The sequence below is a fragment of the Ammospiza caudacuta genome, chromosome 5 (assembly GCF_027887145.1).
Source record: "Ammospiza caudacuta isolate bAmmCau1 chromosome 5, bAmmCau1.pri, whole genome shotgun sequence".
NCBI classification, from domain to species: domain Eukaryota; kingdom Metazoa; phylum Chordata; class Aves; order Passeriformes; family Passerellidae; genus Ammospiza; species Ammospiza caudacuta.
The window spans coordinates 49,334,487-49,358,729 of record NC_080597.1 but is presented as its reverse complement, the minus strand read 5'-3'; the positions used below and the strand labels follow the sequence as shown (position 1 = coordinate 49,358,729).

At 39.4% G+C, this 24,243-nt stretch overlaps 1 protein-coding gene across 1 annotated transcript in view; it reads right to left on the bottom strand.

Annotated features, from left to right (window-relative positions):
* Positions 1-15,058, bottom strand: part of YAF2 (YY1 associated factor 2) — a 31,233-nt gene extending 16,175 nt beyond the window's left edge. The window contains exons 1-2 of the mRNA XM_058804813.1: positions 14,813-15,058; positions 14,551-14,676 (exon numbers count right to left, since the gene is read on the bottom strand). Coding sequence (XP_058660796.1) covers positions 14,551-14,676; positions 14,813-14,838 — 152 coding nt within the window. The 5' untranslated portion in view covers positions 14,839-15,058. The remainder of the gene's footprint in view (positions 1-14,550; positions 14,677-14,812) is intronic.
* Between the last annotated feature and the right edge of the window lie 9,185 nt (positions 15,059-24,243).

Genomic DNA, 24,243 nt, shown 5'->3' with positions numbered 1-24,243 from the left:
GGACTTGAAGTGGTGCACATAACCCATACTTTTCTATACAGAAATCTAGATGCTATAATTAAATCCCAGTGCTTTTTCCAACCTGTTGAGGGAAGTGTATTGTCATCTATAATATGCAGTATAGAGGCTTCAGACATCCTGAAGAGCGGGCAGCTTACTCAAAGGCACACTCTTTCCTGAAGTTCTATCTTCTGTTTTGTATATTTTACTACTGCAGAAATATTAAAATTACAATTTCCCAATTGAAACACAATGGGTCTAGATTAAGGAAATGCCGTCACCTCAGCATTCAATCAAGATGAAAGATGTTCTCCAACAGAAAACCTGGATCCTTCAATTCTGCTTAAAATGGAAGAGCTTCCATTTTAATGTGATGCTTTCCTTCCTTTTCCTCAAGTCCAGCCACCCCCTGGCTTCAATTCAGGCCAATAGCTCTTGCCAGAGGCTTATTCTGTCTCAAATGGCAAATTATCTGTTTTCTAAAGCTAGAGACACACACAATTTATCTAAAAACTTAATATCAGGCCTCATGTGCTGTTTTAAGTCTGCTACTGAGCTCTGGTCAAATTACTTGCCAAACTTTTCCTCCAATAACTAGGGAATAACCTAGTCCAGTTTTACTTAGCTATCAAAAATCTGATACAATTTCAATTCCTCTTACTTCCTGGTTTCCTATTAAACTTGTCCCATCTTAAAAATTAGGAAGAAATTGTCTGTGAAACACTGTTCCTACAGAAGGATGTTATGTCCGAGCTGCCCAAGATGGTATGGATTTATTCTGGATTCATGGACTCAAATTTCTCTTCCAAATACTAATCAGTTACCTTCTGGATGACAGCAGGGCTCAATGAGAGAGGTAACATCATGGAATCAAAGAATTGTTTAGGTTGGAAAAGACGTCTATGATCATGATGATACTATCAAACAGAAGGGATAACTACTATATACCTGGAATTGTCTATTCATCAGAACAGTTTAAGACTGATCAGCGGTATCTTATCTCCTACCATGTTTTCCCTCCCAGAAAAAGAAAAGCTCCCAAGAAAAACAAAGCCTGTGATATTTCTTCATAAGTTTCCACATTTATAAATGTAGAATCTCTATGTGGTATCACACACATTTCAAAATTCCAACTTTGCAAATGACTGTCATCCTTTTCTCCACTTAGAAAAAAACCCTACCACCAAACAAAATCTGGCTTCAGAGACTTAAAGAGGTTTTATTCAAAGACACTCCTAATCCTTAAGCAGTACCATTTATCTACACTTATCTTCCCTGCTAGGAGACATGGACTTTTTGTTCAAGACAGCAGATTTATTCCTCGAGAAGTTAGAAATATCTGGAACAGAAACCTGACTGATTTCATCTTACCCTTGGTCATAGACTCATTTCCTCAAAAATGAAAAATCTTTATATTTAAAGTTTTCTTCCCTTTCAGGAGATTCAGAAGGACAAAATAAATGTTTCCAAGCAAATGCAAGTTCCCACATCTTTTCCTCAACTTCTTGCTGCTTTTAGGCCCTCACTGCACAGGGCTTAGGCAGTGAATTCAGCATGTTTCTGAACATCAGTGTCCTTCTCTCCCACCAGCATGGCATGACAGGACTCATTCTTTGGAAACCTGGAGTCTAGTCAATTAGCACCCTGAATTTTACAGGAATTAGCAAAATTGCTACAGTCAAGAGGTCTCACAAGTAGTAAATAATCTATTTATATATGCCATCTTTGGTCAAACTCATGAAGCTGACTGCTAACTAATAGAATCAGTACAAAAAAGAAATGCTTTTGGCTTTAGATTTCCACATATGACTTTTTCTATGGTGCCTCCTTGGGAAAGTCTTGGAGATCATTCCAAAAACTGCATTGTAGACAGGGTATGTTGATGCATTTTGGACTAAACCTAGAACACTTGTCATAGTTCTAATGTAGTAGAAACTCTAAAATCAATCAGGCATTCCCAATTCAGTACCTTTGTGCAAAGCATAAAAGAACAAGGTCAACCAGATTGTAGGAAAATACCTAGAACTACTCACTGGGCTCCAGAGAAAGTCAGTCAGCTCCTAACCACTAAAGTGCTCCTGAATCCCACCTTCCTCTTCATTTACTACTTATGAAGGACAATTGCTTAAAAGCAGCCTTCTGTAAATACAAGAGATGCCCTGCAGATTTGTCTTTCTCCTTTCTATCTGCTCCTTTGTTTCTAACTGAGCTGACTCAGCTAATATTTTTTTTTAAATGGAATTTCAGCATGATTCTTATACTTGTATTCTTCCTCCACCAGCTTTTGCTACTCCTCATCTAGCAATGATTTCAGAAATGCCTTGTAAACGTTCCAAACCCTGATAAAAATCCTGATTTTCTGATGTTTGTTTCATACACGTCTTGTTAAAGTCTAAACAGAATACAGTTAAGGGCATTAAAATCTTGTTGAGAACAAAGTTGATCATTCAAATTCTACTCTGTTCTTTCATTACTACACTGGGTCATCTTGCAATACAAATGTACAGACTTTAAATATCTTATCATTTATTTGAAGATCATTTTCCACTCACATCTATCCTAAATATTAATGTCTCAAGAGGCTAATAGAAATCTGATATCCACAGTAATACTCTAATCTCCATTTTTCCAGTCATTACTGGAATGTCAAGAAAAGCTTATCTTCACATACTTTCTACTTCCTCATCATATTCTAGCTGGTCTGTGCTAAAAACTCCTCCAGCACGTCCTCATTTCTCTAAGGGCCACATTCTCAAATATCTCTTAACACAGTAACTAGAGCAATTAATTTAAAAGTAAAAGGTTGTTCCTAATCTTGAAAGCAAGCAGACATATAAAGGGAGACAAACAGAAAAAGGCATGATTGTACAGTAAGCAGCTTTTTAAACAAATTGAAGGATGTGAAGAAGTGGTTTTAAGTAGAAGATTTTCTAAGGTATGAATACTGCAGTAACATATTAGAATACCTTCACATAGCTATGAATGTTTTGAGCAATTCTTACAGTATTTATTTCAGTAACTTTTACAGGGCACATCTATGGTTGAATATTGCAGCAATTTTAGAGTATGAAGCTTCCTGTGCATTTTCAAAAAGACATTAATTATACAAAGATTTAACTCTAACTTTGTAATAGAGCTCAGACAGTGTTTCACTCAGCATATCACAGAACAGTTTGCAACCAGCACCTTTGGAATGTGACTTGCCATGATGGATCAATGCTGTAGATTCAGATGGCAGAATGTCTAGATGGCTCCAGAATAAAAGAAAGATACTTCAAATTCAGTTTCTGCACCAAGTCACATGCTACCCTGAAGTAAACCTTACTAAGAAGTCAATAAACTTTCCTCCCACCCATTAGCCATGGTTTTTTCAGGGTTACCTCCCTTCTCCCACCCTCATAAGAAGTTACTGTGTCAAGCAAGCAATTAACATTTCCAATTCCTCAGGCATGTCTTCACTCTTTATCAGAGTGAAAAAGTCTTTCTGCAAAACAGGTACACTAACACTAGTGATTTTTGTATCTATGTCTCTTCTATGTCTTTTCCCTCCCAATGTAACTGGTTTCAAGGACAAAAACATAAGCAACTTCACCTAAACATTCACCTAAAAATTAAGCATATACACAGCTATCTGACTCTTCCCTGCTTTGAGCTAACCTTTGCCTCTGAAGAGCTTCACTTCAAACAGACTGCTCTTCTTTTCAATACTAGGAATTCACAAAAAATGTTGGAAGGCTGAGGCCTACATTTGTATAGACATTGAAACGGTATTGTCAGTATTAAGTAAAACAAACAGGACCAAATTAAATTTTGCATCATAATCTTAGCAAGGCTTAAAATGCAAAAGAATTTCCTAGGAGTCAAGAAATTGTTACCTGAATTCTTTATAATACAGAAAAAAAATAACTACAATCAAGACATGCATACATGTATTCAGGCACTTCAGTGGTTGTCCTAAAGTAAAAATGCTGGCAATCAACAACCAATTTGACATTTAGAGAGTGGCAGAGTCTTATTAAACTTCCAAGTAAGAAGGTAAAAGTTTAACTGTTACATTTTAGGCCATTCATTCCAGTTTATGCTCATATCTGTACCATTAAGGTGTAAGTATATGCAGCCTGGCACAGAAACCAAGCAAACAACTCCCTACCTTTTTTACTGATCCTTCTTTGTGCTTCAGGACAATGAAATTTTCCAGTGTTAGTTTGACAGTAAACACTTAAAAGCATGCAATATTTTTTAAACTTCAATAGTAGAGGGACTATTTTTGTCAAATGTAAAACACTAATTCCCAAATAATTAGAAAATTTTTAAGCATATGTACACACAAAATGTACAACAGCTTTTAATATATCCTTCCATATATCTGCAGACTAGCAGCTACAGCATTTCAGACTCTATTTTCTTCTATCAGGCAATTTTTCAACTAACTTAAATTTTTCTTCTAGATTTGACACAAGCAAAAAAAATTGACACAAAAGCAAAAATTTGCTTTTTAAAATTACATGTAACTTGTTATTGACTATCATATCTAGTCTACAATCTCTTTCTGCAGCACCTTGTACAAGAGCTTTCAGGTTCTGCAAAACTATTCCATAACAAAGGAAGTTGCTTTTTCAACTTCACTATAAATCCAGCACAAACCTTTGTTCCATTACTATTGCTGGCTTTTGAGATCAAGTTCCAGTAAGCCACAACTTGCCTCCTAATAAAAAAGGCTCACATCAGTGACTATTAAGCAGCTCATTGATATTATTTAAAGCAAACAGGAAATCATCAGGGACAATGTGTAGTATTGCAAATGCTGTGGCCAGTTGGATCTTGCAACCTGTGTTCTACACAGAAGCAAGCAGCTCATGTTGTGATGCCACTCCTGATTTCTAACAGTTTAAGTCCTGTGAAAAGTAAAAAATATTTCCTACTGCCAAGTTCTTGTAATGCAAGTACAAGTTGCTAGCAATTAAATTAAATCACTACCAGGAACAGCAGTGTTTGGGTTCTGACACAGATCAGCTCACTGTCCTTTAGTCATCAGTACTCTATTAAGCTATTCATAGAATAAAAACTATCAGATTAAACTACATTTAGCCTGCTGTGTCACATGAATATGGCCTCACTAATCACCACACAAAGCCATCTTGTGAGAAACTAGTCTTTATTGCTGCATTGAAGCAGTTCATGATTAAATGCACTTTGCTATCCAAAATTATTTTTCCTCATTACCATTACTTCTGTCATATGCTAGAGTGTTAACAGGCCATTTCACTGCCTCTGCAAATAATGCAAGTGAATAATTATGACAGTGCAAACAATGGAGCCAGTGGTCTGTAGGAAAAAACATGATACAGATCCATCTGCATATAGCAGAGTAGCAATGCAATTTCTACACATCCTATGTATATTTGAATTCTAACTTTCAGACAGCTCTGATTTGTGCTTTCATATTCCTAGCTGTTTTACAGTATGAATCATTTACTTGGAATTCATCCATTCAGTGCATTTCTAGCAATTCCATCTTTCAAGAGAAGCTGATTCAATTAGAATAGACTCACATGACCCATATGGTTTTATCAGTCACTGTAAAAATGTGCAGAAAACTACCCCTTGAGGCAGTGTCCCTGTTTAATCATTCCCTTAAAGGGAATGCCCTATTTTCCAGATGACATTTAACAGATGAGGCCAGCAAGTCTCCTGAAGCAACTGGTACAGTGCACAACAGCCTGCTCTAAGAAGTATCTGTGTCAGGACCTTTAGAAAGACAAAGTTCATCTTCATGGATAGTTTTCAAAGCCGCCATCAAATGTTACTTCTCCAACAGCCAGTTAAAAGGCTCCAACCTCTTGCACATTGTTGTTAGCATTCTTCCCCATATGCCACAAGCTGTAGTGCACCAATGCTCAGTGTGGCAGCAACACTGAAAATACCCTGTTAGAGAAACATTGGTATCAACTAATTTACATTTCCTAGGTGACAATGAGTTACATATGAGCAGGGGTCAGGAAGCTCAGTGTCCTCTAACAATATCCTCTGAGGAGGCAGTATTTGGGAGCCTACAGAAAAAGAAGTGGTTACAGTCTCCTAAACCCCTAGATCCTTGGGATACATGGGGAAGTGACCTCTTCCAAATGCTGATCCCACAAAGGATTGGTTCCTTCATGCTGCTCCTCTGTCCCTTTTCTGCAGAAACTGTGAAACCTCTTACCTATGCAAAAAGACATGCAAAATATGAGGTTCACACTGATGCAGCAGCATAGTCATTGCTGCACTGGAGAGGGCCAATCCTTGGTACAGTTAGTTTTGTCATCAAACTGGAAGGAGTTTGCTTCTGACCTATTGTATTTGTTCTGCACTGCAAGGGTCATCTTCCCAGAAGCTGGCAGCAATCTAGAAACTTCTTCCACTCAGAGCCAGCTCCACAAAGATTTTTTGAAGTAGATTTAGAAGAGGTAAATTTCCTCCACCCCTCCTTAAGTAGAGGAAAAGGCTACACGCTTTCCCTAAAAAAATTAAGTCTCCATAATGTTCTTCATGAATAGGATTAATATTAATCTAAAAAGATGCCACAGAATGAGTTGTCACATTCTCTTTTATTCTTCTTATTCAATTACAGAATTTCTAGTGCATAAACCTAACCACAGATTTCAATGATAGCTATAACAAATAACTTTTCTTTCACAGCATGTGCCAAACCAACTTTTTTCAGCTTTTAGAGTTGGAAACTCTATTTCCATAGTGAATTTTCAAACCCCTACTCATTCACACAATTTTTTTTCTACTAGGCACTGTCATATGAGCTATATGGTACAGTGAAAGTATAGTCAAGCATTTTGGAAAAGTTTAAAGATAGGTTCCAAATCTTCAGTAAGTCAGAATAGGAAAATTTTCAATTGCTTGTTTCCTCCCCACTCCTCAATTCCTAAGAAAACAAGAAAAAACTTGTTGTAGACATCAAGGTCATATCTTCTAGCCATCAATCTGACTTTTGATGGAAAGTTTGCCAGCCAAAAGCCTCCCAACAACATTCTGCAGCTGAACTCTCCAAGTTCAAGCCTGCTCTACATCAGCATACTACATACCAGTGGAATGCACTTCAGAGAACAGACAATCCTCAGGATCTCTGTCCTACTTAAACCAGGATAAGCCACTGTGTCAAAGTATAAAAATTGAACACTCAGTATTTTGTTCTAACTCGCCTACTTCAAAAGTATCTTGTAGCTGACGGTATAAGCCAAGAAAAGACATCATTTGATACTCTGAGGATGTTCTGCAAAGCATACTGTTCATTCTAACCTGACTTTCAAGATGAAAAGTACAGATATTTCTATCAAGTTTTAAACAGGAACAGGCAGAGTGGGCTGTCACAGCAATCAAGGAAAAATTGGATAAAATGTTAGGGGCAGAAAATGCAAATTCTCATCACTTTACAAGTGATACAAGAGCTTTCGTTTTGCCAGCTAATCTTCTCTTTTAACTTACCTAATCTTATTTTAGGTGTTTATTCAAATTCTAGTAGCTTTTAGTCCAGGACAGACCATTTTCCCTATAAAACACGCATAAAATAAACCTGGTGGCACTAAAAACAAAGATGACATTTCCAACAAAAAAACCCCAAAAAACCAAAACAAAAACCAGCAAGCAAAGCGACATATATCTAAACACACACTACTTTTGCCCCAAAGGAAAGTACTTAATCATGGAAAGAAAGCAAATACCAGATGGCATAAAGACTTCTTTGCTTCAGTACCCATACAAAAGTTTAATTCCATATAACCAAATTAAACAAGGGAGTATGAGTTCAAGCTAGAATAAAAGAAACAGACCACTGAATGTTAGTTATGGCAGTCATGGCAGTCAACAGCCTCTAATGAAATTCACCCTCAGAAAAAAGATGTTGAGAGAATATAGGAAAGGTGAAAGAAGTCATCAAGTACCGCAGAAGAAAAAAAAGGGGGGAAAAAAATCCTACAATGGGCAAATAAAAATTTCAATCTAATTCAATTTCAGAAAGATACTAGAAAGAAATTATTTAAGAATTGGGAGCATAAAGAATGAAGCCAAATGGCTTGGCAGTGTAGTTTCTTTCTTTAATGGACTAGTAGCCCTGGTGAGTAGGAGAAAAGAAACACTCATTGCCAGTCTTGACTTGAAACATAGTAAAAATATATTCCCCCACTTAAGCTAAATTATGATGAGGACAAAGTTGTGCAGAATGTAGTTCAAAATCTGAGTCTGCTTGCTTAATAGTTCCCAACAACCAGCTGTAGATATATTTACATGTATCTATGGGGTAGCATTTAAAGTGAGGTTCTACAGTGATACTATTTAATATTTTTAATTATAATTTGGAAAAAGAATAAGGAAAAGAACAAGAATCAAGCTGAGAGGTGGTGAGAACTATCTGACAAGATAATCCTGCATGAAGGTGACTCAAACTAAAAATTATGAATTCCAAAAAAGACTGCACAAAGCACAGCAGGCCCCACAACGACATGAAAAAAAGCCCTACTTAAGTAACAAGATACAAAAGGATACCAGACTGTAGTGAATCAAGTAGATTACAATTTTTATGAGCTTCTTAGAGCAACAAATCAAAATATCTGTCAGGTTCAAAACTACAAAGATTTAATCTCAAAAAAAAGTCAACAACACTCTCCCTACTCCTTTCTAAAATACAGACTTGATTTTCTTTTGGTTGGCTGCCCAACCAAAATGGGCTGCATTTTCCATTGCCCATACAAGCTCCACCTACGAGGAGCATCTAACAGAGCCACCCAATCAATAAAAATTAATTCATTGTTTTATAACAACATTGAAAATGATATGTGCAGAATTCTTAAGTTTCACTATATTTTTCAGGGAAAATAAATTCCTAAACAATTTCAAAGGTTAGTTTAAAAAACTCTCTTTAAAAAGAAAACTGGAAGTCCAGAATGACTGGATTACTCAACGGCTATCGACAGAGCAAAAGAGAACTATTTATTCTTGCTTCTCTTCATAATTTAATATTAACACTAAACCATAAAACTTGCAATACACAACCCATATTTTACCAAGCTCTGTATGAATTTTCCACTCATTTCATTCCTACAAATACTTCCTTCTCTAAACTACCACAAGCAATGAACAGCCCTTGAGTCTGTTGAGCTTGATTCAGTCATGTATTTGTGAAATCAGCATGACAGGCAGCTCTTCCTCTTTTCCTCCTTCCCAACCTTCCCCCCGACACGCAGGCGCATGTGCACACACAGAGGCTGCTTCTGGAAGGCAGGAGCGTCCTTAACAAGCTGTTGTGAAACAGACACGTTAAACCAGATATACCAGAGAAGTACCAACTCTCTGTCCTCAGCCGTACTGCACTTCAACAGAAATACAAATACCAGATTTGATTAAATGTAACTGATTTGTGCTTATAAACATCCAGATGGTACATGACTAAACACATTGCACATGTTTTCTGAAGAAAAATGACCTTGATATCCAAGTTAAAAAATTAAACATTTTATTTATGAGTCTCAAAGCACAAAACAAACTCACGGCAGTGCCAAGCAGAGACCTGTATCTCATATTTAGGAGATCATCAGACATGATAAAATACATTAGAGGGCCAAACTCTCAGGCACAGTCAAGGAACATTGACCAAATACCAAGGAAATATAGAAAGATTCTATCCCAGTTCCTTATATCTCACACTCTTAGGTTTCTGGTGGGATTTAAATTTGGCTTTTCATACCTTAGGCTGTGAGAAAAGGAATGATTCAGTGATGATGATCAATAGATCATAGGACACAGAAGCCATGCCCCCATTTGGCTGGTTATATATTATCTCTACTTTAACAGTAAAGGACATTAAGAGGTATAGATCCCAAATCCACAAAAATTCATCCTTACTAAACAAGACCTTCTCACTCTGGCTACAAATTTCAGGGACTATTTTATGAATGATATTACATATAAGAGCTCACTCAACATGTGTAACAAATAGGAACCTCTTACAAAACCACCCTAAACCCAAATTTAAAAAAAAAAAGGAAAACCCCACAACACTTCACAGAAGTCATTTGTACCTGTCTCATCTCCTTACACTCCCTTTTCCCCAGTCAAACAAAAGAAAAAGAGCTTGAACAGCAGGCGCTAAGATTCAGATTCATTGACAAGATTAAGTTGGTTTGTTTTAATTCAAAGCAAGTAATGAAAGTGGTTCTAGAAAATAAAAACACAACAATCATAAAATATGTTTGTATGTTTGTATAAACAAATCTTCCCCTACTACTAGCCAAGAGAGTTTTCACTATTAGTAAAAACATCCTTTATCCTTAAAGCCACACTTGTGACCCCTTTCTGTAATTTAAGAATCAGAGAATGTTATCTAGTCAGAAAAGGAGAAATTGATCGCATGTCCCCGCATCCTTTTTTTGCTTTGTTTACACAGTAGAATATCATTACAAACACTTCAAAGTTTAAAAAGCCAGTATTTGCAGTTCCTCCTGTAGCTCTCGCTACACTGCCCTGGACACTCATCATTCACACTGAAAGGAGAAGTGGTTTGTAACAGCATGGAAAAAACAATAGGATCCTGCAACTAGAGATCACACCACATGCATAAAAAACACATGAAGGAAAGCAAAGTGACAGGTAATTTTAAATCTGGATGCTATTGCTAACTGAATAACAAGAGCTTTAATAACACTTCTGAGGAAGTTGAAGCAGAGAGGTGACAACAGGACAGTAATGCAGCCTCCTAGAAGGCAGCAGCGAGCAGGAAACATGCACTCCTTTAGAGGGAATGGCAATCCTCCTGTATACTTCTTCCCAGCAACACAAACTCTTAATCTTCAGCTTTACAACACATCTAAATTACAGTGACTAATGGTGTTAGCTGGCAAGGAAAGCAAAATCCAAACATCTCTGAAAGACAGACAAACTGGGAGCAAATACTTGCTGCCATAAGGTCTGTCCAAGGATCCAGCCCAGTTCTTGAAGGTCAACCAGTATTGGTACACTCCTGATTCAGACAGTGCCATGAGAACAGAACAAGAAATGGTAGCTTGCCAGTGGAGGCAACTGTCTTTTGACAAAGCAGTAACTGTGAGAGCCAACCCAAATCCAGCAACCCCATTATAACCTCCCCAGGAGCCATATAATTCTGTGTTCTCAGCATACCATCATTGCCTCTGTTGCTTTTACACAGTTCCAGTCTGGGCTTTTTTAGTGCTCTAGCACAGACTTTTCCGTACAGCATGAGTGACAGAGAGGGAATGAAGATTTTCAAGTGATTTAGTCTCAGCAAAACTTAATTTCATGGGGCAAGGAAATCAAACGACTTATTTAGCCTAAAGACTTTTCCTCTTGCCAAACTACAATGGCTTTTGCAAACAACAAATCTTCTCAAAAAGGTCATGCAGTTTCTTTACAATGGAAACTATTAGGCAATCTAAATATAGCAGTCACTACTAGCTCCCTCTATAATACAGTACATTAGGGTTCTATTCAATACTCCTTACTTGTGCTTCTAATGAACTTCAGCAGGAGATTTGTTCAAGAAAGGAGTACTTATTACAGTCCTATGTTCCTTACACTTATATAACATCTTTCATCTAGAAAGATTTCAAAATGTCTTAAAGGTCACATGTAGAAAATTACTATCCTCAGTTCCTCTCCCATCAAGAGGAACGCAGTAATTTCTCAGTACCCAAGCAACAAACCAGAACAATTTAGGTTAGAAAGTAAATGCTAAAGCCATGTGTATGTGGAGAGTTTAGATCCTCAGTGGCAGGACCAAACTAATGCCTGGCAAGAGCTGTAGAGTAGAAGGTAGAGGGATATCCATCTAGCAGATAGGATCTTAGGTTTCCATCTGACTTGGGGCACATCTAACCAGCACCATTCCTTTAGTACCAGGTGGGAACAGTCACACCGCTTCCTGCGGCATCCAGGAATTCCCTTGGGACATCCCTCTCCAAGGACAGCCCAGTCTAACCATTCAATGCAATACTGCCATAGACAAAAAGTAAATTTAACTCCATGATCTAATCTGCTTTGAAAATTCAGTCTAGAAATAAAATATAATAAGGAAATTGTAAACATTTGCACTAGTCCTAACAATTCTATCAATTACTAAAGAACATAATCCACTTCTAGCCTCTGGCACTAAAGATAACTCTTTCAGAGAGAAGAAATTATTTAACAGTGAAAACACCTACAAACCCTACCTATACCTGAAAATACTTCTGTAAAGGTAAATGTGCATAATAAGTATTAAAAAAAAAGTTTTAATCAACTTTGCACCTAATTTCCAGTGGCCTTCAAAGCCACTTAGCTTCAATCTAATTGCCTGTTTTTCCACCTGCAATTCTGGTCACACTAAATGAAGTTTAACATGCAGAATCAAGTATTACACATTTCAACACAAGAAAAGAGATTGCTCTAAATTAAAAAAAAAAAAAAGTAGCATTTTACAATGTCTTATAGACAAAGCTCTAATCCTTAAAAAAGTTAAAACTTTTAAGTAAGAACCATTGCACAGCAACAACCATGCTGATGCACCACTTTAATCTAACATCAAGCTTCAAAATGGAAGACTAAAATAAATAAATAATGTATTCTCAGTGCCATTAAAACACGGTACCATTGTTATCCTGCCCCATGTTGATGAAAACCATTTTGTCCTATAGGCAACAAATACTTTACCAAGGTAATAATTTGGTCACTTGGACTCCAGATCCTTAGGAAAAAAAAAAAAAAACACAACAAACACCCAGCTGGCCTTTTGTGTTTCTCTGGCACCCTAATGATTCCCTTCATGGACACAAAGGTCTACTTACTGGCTCAAATCATATATCAGAACTGCAGACAAAAGCTGCCTGGCCTAAAACTTCAACTTTTATCTACCTCATGTCATGTGTAAAACCTGGATTTTGCAGTCATATGAAGATGCAACTCATCTAAACCTTAGGGGGAAAAAAAAGAGTCCCATGAACCTTCTCAGGGACACATTGTTACAGAGTTTAAGTAGAGAAAAAAAAAAAAATCAACCTATCAACTACAGCTTGCATACCAGGTCACTGTCAGGGAGAAAGTGGAAACCAAAGAAAGAAAAAAGACACTTTGTTGCAAAATTATTTAAAAGAGGAAATATTCAAGTAGGGAAACTAGAAGACAATGAAAATATTTGTTTCTCAGGAGCTACATTTTTTGTTTGTTTGTTAAGTTTCGATGCTTTTATCCAGCCGAGTTTCCAAAGCAATAAAACATAATTTTAAACGGACTTTTCTTATCAAACTGACTGGATGTTAAAGAGGCTTCTTTCATTATGTTTTTAAAGTCATTGCATTAATTCATCAGTTTTATTTTGCTGAACAATACTGATCTGTAGACATCTCTCTGTGATATAAATATAATGCCATTGTTATAACTGGAAACCATAATATATGTGACAGATGCAATTCCCTCTTGTCACATTTACCTTACTGATTTCCTTTGTTAAAAAACAAACCACAGCATTCAACTAATGTTCACAACTGAAGTTATGAGAAGTCCTTCCAATATTTATTCTGTTTTTCAGAAGTCAGGGAAACTAGCTCCTGAAATAAAGAATAATCATTTTTGTCAAGTAATTGGACCCAACCCTGCACTTACAGTTTCAAACATGTAACATTTATTGCAAGTCATACTCAGCACTGCTTTGACCAATATCTACAATGTAATTGTGGCTTTTGATAGGATTGCAACTTGATTGCCATTTAAACTTCTCTTGCTGACGGGATTAACCCATAGGCATGGTAATGGTAAGAAAGGATTCCTGAGCAACCTTCTCTTCCATTAGCATGTATGGCTACAAGTGCACTCAGGTTTGTAAAAAGCCTCCATTCCCCAAGCACACATGTTCAGGCCACCGGCAGGCACAGGAACCAGCTAATCCACCGCCAGCTTTGTGACTGGTGTATAGAGAAAAGGTCCTCCTGGCAAGTCATGGTTACACAGGGAGACAATTCCATAGAGCACAATTCAGCTAACAATTTCTCCCTAAACACTGAAGGGTTATAATCCACCCCCTATTGCCCTCAGAAACCTCCATGGTGATGCTCTGTGATGAAAATCGAATTAAAATAATACTAATACTGCCAATAATAATCAAACAAAGGGGTTATGTATGAGGCAAAGTTTAACTCATAGAAAAAGAATTTTAAATAAATTTTAAAATAATTTAAAGGGTGAGTGTCTTAGCAGGCACACCCTAGGGCACAGTTCTTTTTCGTGAGAGGGTACAAGCTCTCCAGGGTTACGTTGTGCAGGCAATTATGCCCTTCCTGGTATTTATTATTTCTGTTTCTACACACACGCCGGCGCAGCGCTGGGTCAGGTTCACCGAGGAGCCCCGGCCGGGGGAGGCTGCGTGTTCCCGCCCCCACCCCTGATAAACGAGACCCGATTCCTGTCACGCCGCTCTCCCTCCCGCCCCGGGGATGCACCGCGGCTCCCCGGCCCCAATTCCTGTCACGGCCGCGCAGCCGCTCCCCCGCCGCCCCCGCTCCCCCTCCGCCGGCGACCCACCGTGTGGAGGTGCCCTTTCTCACGTCGCACATCAAGCACTTGAAGGCCTCGGCGCTGTTGCGGAAGGTGCAGACGCTGCAGTCCCAGTACCCCTCGTCCGAGGAGGGTTTCGGCTGCCGCTTCGGCCTGCGGAGACACACGCGCGCCAGGGGCAGCACCGGCCGCGACGCGCCCGCCGCCCCCGGGGCGCCCCCGCCGCCACCGCCGGCCCCGCGCCCCCGGAGGGCCCGGGGGAACGAGAAAGCGCCGCCGCTGCCCCTACCTGGTCGGGCTCTTCTTGTCTCCCATGCCGGCTCCAGACGCGTCCCGGCCCGGCCCCGGCGCGGCCCTTTGTGCGTTTGTCAATAAGGAGGAGCGCGGGGGGTCTCTGGCCTCTAGCGGAGACCCGGGGAGGAGGAGCCGCCGCCGCAACCTCCAGCTGTCGGGGAAACTCCCGCTGCTGCTGCTGCCGCCGCCGCCGCCTCCCCGCTCACGTGTCCCGCCGCCGCCAACCAGCGGCGCCCGCAGGCCGCGGCGCCCGGCGGGCCGCGCACGGCGGCACCTTCGCTCCGCCGGCGGCTCGGGCGCTGCGAGCGGCGGCGGGGCCGGGGCAACGCGGGGGCTGCTGGGGGCGGCGGGCGGAGCGGGGGCGGTACCGGCGCCGGGGGGCGGCCCCGGCGGGGAGGCGGCGCTGGGCGGCCCGGGGAGAGCGGCGGCGTGAGCGGCTGCGGCCGGCCTGCAGGCTCTTCCCTTAAAGCCGCCCTTGTTATCGCCCAAGGTTGCTCGCGTTAGCCTCTAGATTGTCTTGTGCTTCTTCCCACAGAGATTGCTCCGGGTCGTGATTTACAGTAAGAAACAAACGGGAATAAACTGAATACGAACTTCTGCTTAGAAGTGTTGCTCTAAAGCATCACGTTGGCCTGAGGCCAAGGGAGGTCGCCATGGGTACCAATACAAAACCAGGTGTTGCCTTGTCCCTGTGTGCGCGGTGCTACTTTTGCACTTAAAAGCTTGCAAGTACAGCGTGGTTCTCGTGCATCACAGCAACCTCAGACAGGACACGGGTGTTTATCACCTCTATTATCAGGGTGCACCAGAGCCCACTCACAGACGAGGATGCCATTTTGCAGGATGCTGTGCAAACAGAACAAAGAGCACATGTCCTAAGAACATAACAAAGACAGCAGTTAGACACAGGTAGAGAGCAGAATGCAAGCAGACAATGAAATTATACCGGTCAGCATCTCAGTGGCCAAAGCTATTACTGACGTATTGCCAAGAAATCATGAGATTTCGAGAACAAAATATGCCCAAGGGGAGTTTTACTGAAGTGTGTGAAAACATAGACGTGCTTGAAAATTAAGCAAGTGGACAACAGAGAAACTTTCTGAAGGCAAAGTTGTCAAGACAAATTTCAGCTAGAAATACTGGGATAGAGAGGGAAAATGTAGGTAAAGGACTTGACATATTAGGGAAGCAATTAAAGACCCCTTAATTGGGATGTAGCATTTATACAAAAGAACTAACACTTTTACAAGACTCACAGTTTTTTCTGTCTCTCTAGGAATGCTGTGTGTCAGCAATTGGAAACCTGTGTAGGATTTACTTGTGTCTGGCCTTTTATCCTGAATTCCTTCTGCATTCACATTCAGCTTCCACTATTGCCATTTTCATCACCTTATGGTTCTCTTTCTGTATTTTCCTCACCTTTCCCTGTCTTTCTCTATTGCAATTTCTTTCTTCCTTATCTCTTTATGCTTCCCATGCAGTCTTCTGTAAATTATAAATAAAATGTATGGATTGCACATCTGAGGGTGAGGCATGCCACACACAGACAGCCGGCCTGGGCTCATTTGCACTGAGTTAGACATCTACATGGACTAGGAGACCAGACCCAGCTCTCAGTAGGAGAAACAAGCTCATGCTGAAGGTGATTGATCTGATGCTAAGACAGGAAGACAATTCTCTCAGTTACGGAGACTATTTCTTTCCATTGGCTATAAAGAGTGCTTTGCACCAGTAGTTCAGAAGTGGCTGTTTAAAATTACAGAATTATATGAGGTGTCCCACCTGTGCTTGAACCTGACATTATGTAGAAATCTCTTGATGGGAAGCAGTGGAGAAATCTGTCTCCTTGTGCCCTTTTCTGGATTTTGCAGTCATATGAAGATGAGAAAGAGTGTGCATGCTCTTTCTACTGTAGAAACAAACATTATTTCTCCACTTTTGGAAAGTAATTCTTTTGAAACTACTGCTTTCTCTTGACCTTTCCTCTGTTACAGCCTACTTTCTCCTTACTGATTGTGGGAAACAGAACTTCCACTGATGGTTACAAAGCACTGAGATATGTTGTAATCCCTCAGGAACCATTCTTGGAGAGGACCATTTCTAATCAGGAGGATGAAATGCAACCACCAGCCATAAATGTTATCCCTAACAGAAGAGTAATCTTTCTGGCTGTTGCATTCCAGACCTTCTGCTTCAAGGTCATCACCCAAATGACCATGCCTAAAAATTATCATGTTTTCTCAACAGCATTGGGCCTCTTTCCCCTGAGCTCTAACTAGCCCTTATTTTGGGAGCTGAAATGGGGTTTGGATGGTACATTCAAAAGTTCAGGTGTATGGGTCATGGTGCAACTCAGAGAGGCCATGGGTCTGTGCAAGTGCAAATCTTATGCTTCAGTAATCCTGAAAAGGAAAGAAAGACTATTTTCCTTGCATCCTTGTTCTGTCCTCAAATAAGAACACCAGAGGAGACCACTGAAAGCCTCAAGCCATCCCATGTCATCTCTGCAACTGAAACAGTGATGGAAGGCATTATTTAGCAGCAATGCTGGAAAGCACATGTAAGAGGTGTATGTAATAGTCAGATACTGAAGAGATCCAGAGGCACTTTGATAAACTGAAAAAGTCAAGAATTCCATACTCAGATATTTTGTGGTATTCATGTGAAGCCAGAAAACTCATCTGTCTTTGCTAAATATTTGTATGGCACAAGATCTAGAAAGCTTGAATGACAAATGATGGCATCAGTATTAGCACTCTTTTAAAAAATGTTTCTGGGAAAGAAAAGGGATTAATGAACCATCATTCTGCATACTCTTAAATTTTGACTTTGTCTAGTACAGTTGTTCCAGAGCAATTATTTGCCTCCATTTTAATTCAGCTGAGCTAAAGTAGACTCATATTTGAGACAGAAAGTATGGGCAATATAATTGTATCGTTTTACATCAGGCATCACTTTCTAGCTAGTGTTTGGTCTCTTATTATCTTAAGATTGGCATTTTTTTGTAGCATTGTACAAAGGAAATGCTCATACTATGATTATGATATTGAAAATTATATATGCTGATAGCTTTGTGAAAGTTACACATTTCAATGTATGGTATAAATGTTCTGGCATTCATGACTTCTCTGGTAAAAGTTTATTCATAATAAAGAGGATGTGAAAGAGCATGGTAGCAATTTTTAAGCATCTATTGTGTGAAAATTCTTACTGCAGAGAAAATTACAGTTATTCCCAAAAAAAGGTGTTCACATAAAAGGTTATTAAGAACAAGCTGGTGCTGTGTAAATCCATACAAAGACTTGCCATTTAGTCAATACTTGAACCATCACTGTGCACACCAAACCTATGCCAGTTGCTGCATTATCAGCATCTTGAGCAATTAAGTAATCACTTTGTCACTGCTTGAGCTTAAAAAACTCTCCATAAAGATGATTATCATTATGTTGTAGATAAACCACATTTTTATCCCTATTATGAAAAGGAATATTACATAAGTATAAAATTGTACTAGAATAAATGCATGTTATTCCAGCATGATGTATCTGGTTTTTTTGGGTTGCACTGGTACAATAAAATTAATACAATTGAATCAATTAATGGCAATTTGACTGGCAAGGGTTTTTTTTTTGACATATTACATATAATAAGACCTGAATCATGGCTGGGTTTCTATGTAATACTGGGGTGGGGAAAAATTCAAAATCAGAGATAGTGAAAAGTGAAAGCTGCTTGCAGACTCTATAATAAAGACCATAAGATTGGTGACAGCAAGCACTGCCCCTCCAGCCTATATTTGCTCAGCCTCGGGAGCAGCTCACTGAGTACTCATGCTCCTCTAACTATTGTGTGAAGGCAGGAGAGTGAAATTCTGCTTTAGAAAAGGCCAGAACAGAGAGGGACCACGCCTAGAATACTTCATAACATCAGAGAGCCTAAAAGCTGTTTTAAAAGAGTTTTCACTTCCTTGCATGTACAAGTCTGAGGTAAATATATTGTATATTCTTTAGGGAACTGTAGCACTTATGAGAGTTGATTCATCAGCATATACTTCAGGTTTCACACAGAGTGGCCCTGACATCAGCAGGGACATGCTGTTATGAACCTTGAGTGACATGGTGGTAATTAAGTCCAGGAGTCTTTCTAGGGTCATAATTTGACTGTATGCTCATGCAAATTTGGCTCCAAATTCATAAAACAGAGGATTGTACCCAGAATTCTTGCAGGTTACAGCACAGCAGCAGTAGCTGCATGTGTAAGATCAATAAAAATCTGATCACAATGGTTTCTTTTTTATGTTTGTCCTCTGTGAACTGGAATAAAATTATCAAACCACTAACTTTCAGGTACTTGGTAATATCAAGTAATTATTTCAGTAACTGCCTACTTGTCATTCACCATCCTAGTTTGGGCCCAGCCTTTATCCTTTCAGATTTTGTTGTTAGTTTTAAAGTTGTTCAGCTTTATAGTTTCTTTAAATCCTCTGCTTTATCACAGAAAACTCTTATAGTAGAAGTTTCCCTACTTTTTCCATTTAGCCCCTCCCTCCCTGAGGTAATCCAAGATGTGAAGGATCACTGGTGAGAATGAAAGAACATTCTCAACATTCACTAAATATTTCTGGTCCTTTTGCTGGAATTTGGTGGCACATATGGCAGTATTTTAGACTGAAGAAACTTTATTTTGGATAGGTCAGATCATTAATAAATAACGCTGTTGCTTAATTCTATCATACTTTATACAGAAGGGATTTGCTAAAACTGCCTGTGAATGCTAAATTGAAGACATGCCAGGTGATTGCTTCAGACACTGGAAAGGTGTTCACACCCTTTGTCTGGACTTGAGGAACCAGCGGAAATTTTCAACCCAGCAAATGGTAAAAGAATGGGTCCTCCAGGGCAAATCATTCACAGTGGCAAAGCCAAATTTTGCTCTGAACCATCTATAAAGGAAGCAGAGGGAGACAAGGCTCACTAGCATCTGTGAATTTGGATCTCCAGGGTTAAAGAATAGCAAGTGAAGCTGCCCTTATCAACTATTTAAATTAGCGGCTGAATCTTTCCCTATCTGCTCCCATCAAAGTGAACTGAGATAGTGTCGGGTACACCCTTGCCAAGGGGGGATTTATTTGGGCAAAGCCAGTTTCCTGAGGAGGTATGTATTGCTGAGGCTCCTTTAAACAGAAAAAATCTCTGCTGCCACTTCTTGCTGACATCAGCATAAGATCTAGCTGGTTACAGGGGTGAACACACAGATAGCTCAATTAGCAAGCCAAGCTCCCTTGGGGCTACAGGAGAGAAAAAATCCCACTCTCAATGCTATCTGCTCATGTCTGCTCCTTGATTTCATCACGTGCCTTGATCCCTCTTAATCTGCTCCCTCATTCCTTTTCTGCTATTTGTCATCTTCCTGGTTGTGTTTTTTCTCCTCCTCTTTATGTATTCCTTCATTCTCTTTCCTGTTTTCTTTTCCTCTTTGTCTTTATGTCTGAGATTTGTCCTTCTACCTGGTCTTCTGTATTACTAATTCTGCCTGCTCCATCCTTCAGGTTCCTTTTCTGTCATGCCTCACTCTTCTCTTGCTTTATTTTCAGTTTCACTGATGCTCTCCCTTTTAGAAGTCCTTCTAAAGTGTAAAAATTTGACAGGAGGTTGACTTTCCTATTTTTGTGTCACACAGGTGGCAGGCTTCCCACAGAATTAGTGCTAAAGGAAGAACAGCAGCCCAAAGGAGATTTCACAGTTTACAGCAATATTTAAAGCATTCTGAATCTGATTAGGGAATATGGCTGAAAGTCACATAGCTTCTTGGTCCTACATAGCATTTTTTAAAGGCTGTCAGAGAAAAAAATGAAATACTGGAACTAAAGCCTCTAAGCAAGTTCCATGCTTAGTTCAGTGCTCCAACATTGTTTCAAGATAATAGACAAACACTTACTGCAATGGCTGGATTCACAAGTGCCATAAACTTCCTTTGGATCAAATGTGCTGTTCAATCTTTCTCACTGTAAATCTCTTTTATGAATTCCGTCAGATTTACCCTGAGATCAGAATTTGACTTATAGGCCTTATCTTTGACTAATAAGAGGGAAAGGGTGAATGTGTCTGCATTGTGGGATCAGTAGGAAGAAAAGATATTGCAGATGTACTGATTTTTTCAGAAGCAATTGAAGTAATGAATGAATAAACCAACCTTCTGTCAGAAAAAAAACACACAAAGATGATTAGTCCTTGAGAAGAATACCTTTTCTGTGTGTAATAAAAAGCATATTTCACTGCTAATAATTATGTATACACACATACAAACAAAGAGACATGGGTACTTAAACATTCAAAAGAATTGCAAATTGTTCTTGAAAGGTATTCCATATCAGCTCACTACATTTTCATTATGAAATATTCTGAGGTAAGAGATCTCCATGAGAAACCTCATGAGTCCCTTTTTTCCCAATTACCATATTATTCTAGGTAAGGAGATAATGATGAATGTCATCAGGAGCAATATGCAGGAGTGCTAGTAAGAGATCTCACTTTTCTTTTTTGGCTTGGAATTATTTGCTTGGTCTCAGTTTGCCAAAGTTTATCCCCTTTGTGACATAATCTATACCCCTCCAGCTCCAGTGTTACATTTCCATTTTTTGTTGTTTTTTTCTCCAACTTTTAATTACATTGAATACAAAATACAGAATAAAAAAAAAAAAAAAAAGGAAAACAATAAAAAAGAACAGGGATCAGATCCAGCCAATAGAAGATATCTGTGTGGCCTTAAAAATCAAGGCCAGGTGGAGAAGCCTTTTCCCTGAGGAGAAGACAATTTCCTTGCCACTGTGCTAAGGTTATTACAATGCCAATATCCCTAATTAACCATGCACTGTATCTTACTACTCCTTTGTCCCTCTTCCTATCCTTTGGCCTCTCTTCCCATCCTTTTGCTTGGATTTGTACTGTTGCCATGTGCAGGGCTGGACTGTGTAGACTCAATATTGCATAAAAGTGTTTTACAGAGCTTCCTTTTCAAAATAACTTTGAAATATTAATTTCAAAATGAGTATATTAGTGAGAGAAAGAAAGAAAAATTAAGTTCTTTAATTAATGTGGAGTGTGTCCTCAGGCTTTTCCTGTAGGTTTAGAGCACTGTTTACAGCGAGCCTACTGCACTGACAGGTGATCCAGGGCTGAAAGATGCAGAAATCTCCCAGAGGAACCTGTCAGTTGACACGGATCAGTGTTGATTCCTCCTGTTAGCTAACTGCTCAAATAGAAGATTCTCCTATTGTTCAGAATTCAAGAAAAACTTATCAAAATAAAAGACTATTGAACCTTGCAGTGCTGCTATTTTTAAGATGACTCAAACATTTAAAAATGCCATGGAAAAAAATACTGCAATTATCAAGATGATCATCACAGATCACCATCACTGGAAGTGGAATATTGAGATGAGATGACTTCTTCACAAACCCCTGCTCCACGGGGTTTGATGAGGGCTGTCAGGCCAGCAAATAACTCTGAGGTTGCATGACTAATGATGCAAAGGCACATCATTTATGCAAAAGCTGTGCACCCAAACTACACTGCTGCCCTCTGGCTATGATTAAAAAAAAAAAAAAAAAAAAACCAAAGTCACATAATTACACAAAATGGAGTTTGAAAAATGACAAATTTTGTTACAAGTTGAGTATGAGTCAACAGTGGACCCTGGCAGCCAGGAGGGCCAACAATGTTCTGAGATGCAGCACCACCAGTCAGGACAAAGGAGGGGATTATCCCACTCTGCTCTGTACTGGGGAGGCCTCACCTTGAGTTCTGGGGGCAGTTTTGCATGTCACAATGTGAGAAAAATATAAAGCTATCTGAGAGTGTCCAAAGGAGGGCAACAAAGATGGCAAAGGGGCTTGAGGGGAAGCCTTTTGTGGAGTGGCTGAGTGATTCAGCCTGGAGAAGAGGAGACTGAGGGGAGACCTCACTGCAATTACAGCTTCCTCATGAGAGGAAGAGGAGGGGCAGGCACCGATCTCTTCATTCTCATGACCAGTGACAGAACCCCAGGGAATGGCTGAATCAGGGGAGGTTTAGGTTGGACATCAGGAAAAGGTTTCTCACCCAGAGGGTGGTCATGCACTGGAACAGGTTCCCCAGGGACGTGGTCACAGCACCAGCCTGACAGAGTGCAAGAAGTGTTTGGGAACATTCTCAGACACCTAGTGTGATTCTTGGGGTGTCCTGTGCTGGGCCAGGAGTTGGACTCAATCATCCTGATGGGTCCCTTACAAACCCTCATATTTGATGATTAATTCTGCATCAGAGTTATCATCTTCTGTAGCTGTTGCACACACTTGACTAACCCTCAGAATGCTCTTTTACAGCCCTACAAAGAAATCTTCAAAGAAACCCTGAGATCAAGGCAGTGTTAGCACAAGTTTAAGTCAGCTTTGAGTGACAGTTTCTGATTTATATTTTCAAACATACCAACCAGATCTCTGTCTCAGTTTGTTCATTACCACTTGCAAAATAAATAAGGGCATTCATAGCCTTCTCTTCCAGAATAAATTCTTCATGCATAATCTATTAAATTATATATTTCAGAGAAGAACTGCTCTTTCCTGAAGATTGGATTTATGAAAAGACTATGTAGAATCTTCTATTTTTAATTAATTGCAAATTCTGTAGTATTCCAGACAACTCCAATGTCCAAATTTGTTCTCACCAAATCTATATAGCAACTACCATTTTCTTATAAGCCTTGATAAATACTGTTAAGAATGAGGAGTTGAATGTCCTTTTTATCATATCAGTAGAATATATAGTAAAGGCACTTCCCTTATCCTTGAGAAAGTACTTAAGTAGAAAAAGTAATTAATAATGTGAGATACCAGCTCATCTATTAACAACAGAATATTTGTTAGCTGCACATGTAAGAAGATTTTAAACAAGTTCAGGCATTTTAGATGTAGTGGAATTGTTTGAAAGAAAAAAAAATCCTATAATTGGATTTATTTGTTGTAAAAAAGCTATTGCATGGTTAAGAAGAGAGACATGTATCTGAAACTCTTCAGCCACGTGTGTGCAGTAGAATGCAGTAGATACTGTGCTTGGGTTAACCATCACACCTTTATGTGAGCAATTCATACTGTAGGTAACTCCAGGTAAGACTGTCTCTGTGTAACTAGAAGATAACTAACTGTATAGCAGACACAGGAAAGAAGCAGTTCCATGAGAAAGTGTCAGGAAAAAATGGATTGATTTTGTCTTCATTTGGTAACTTCAGGAGGTCAAGTACAAGAGAAGTTGTGAAGCTTCAAAGTCTAAAAATTGTGTGTATTCTAAGAGCTGTTTGTTCTGTCTTCTTAGGAGTCCGCCTGGGACACAAGCCAGAATAGCACCGCAACAGCACCTGACAGATAAAATTAAAGCATGAATCATAATCTCT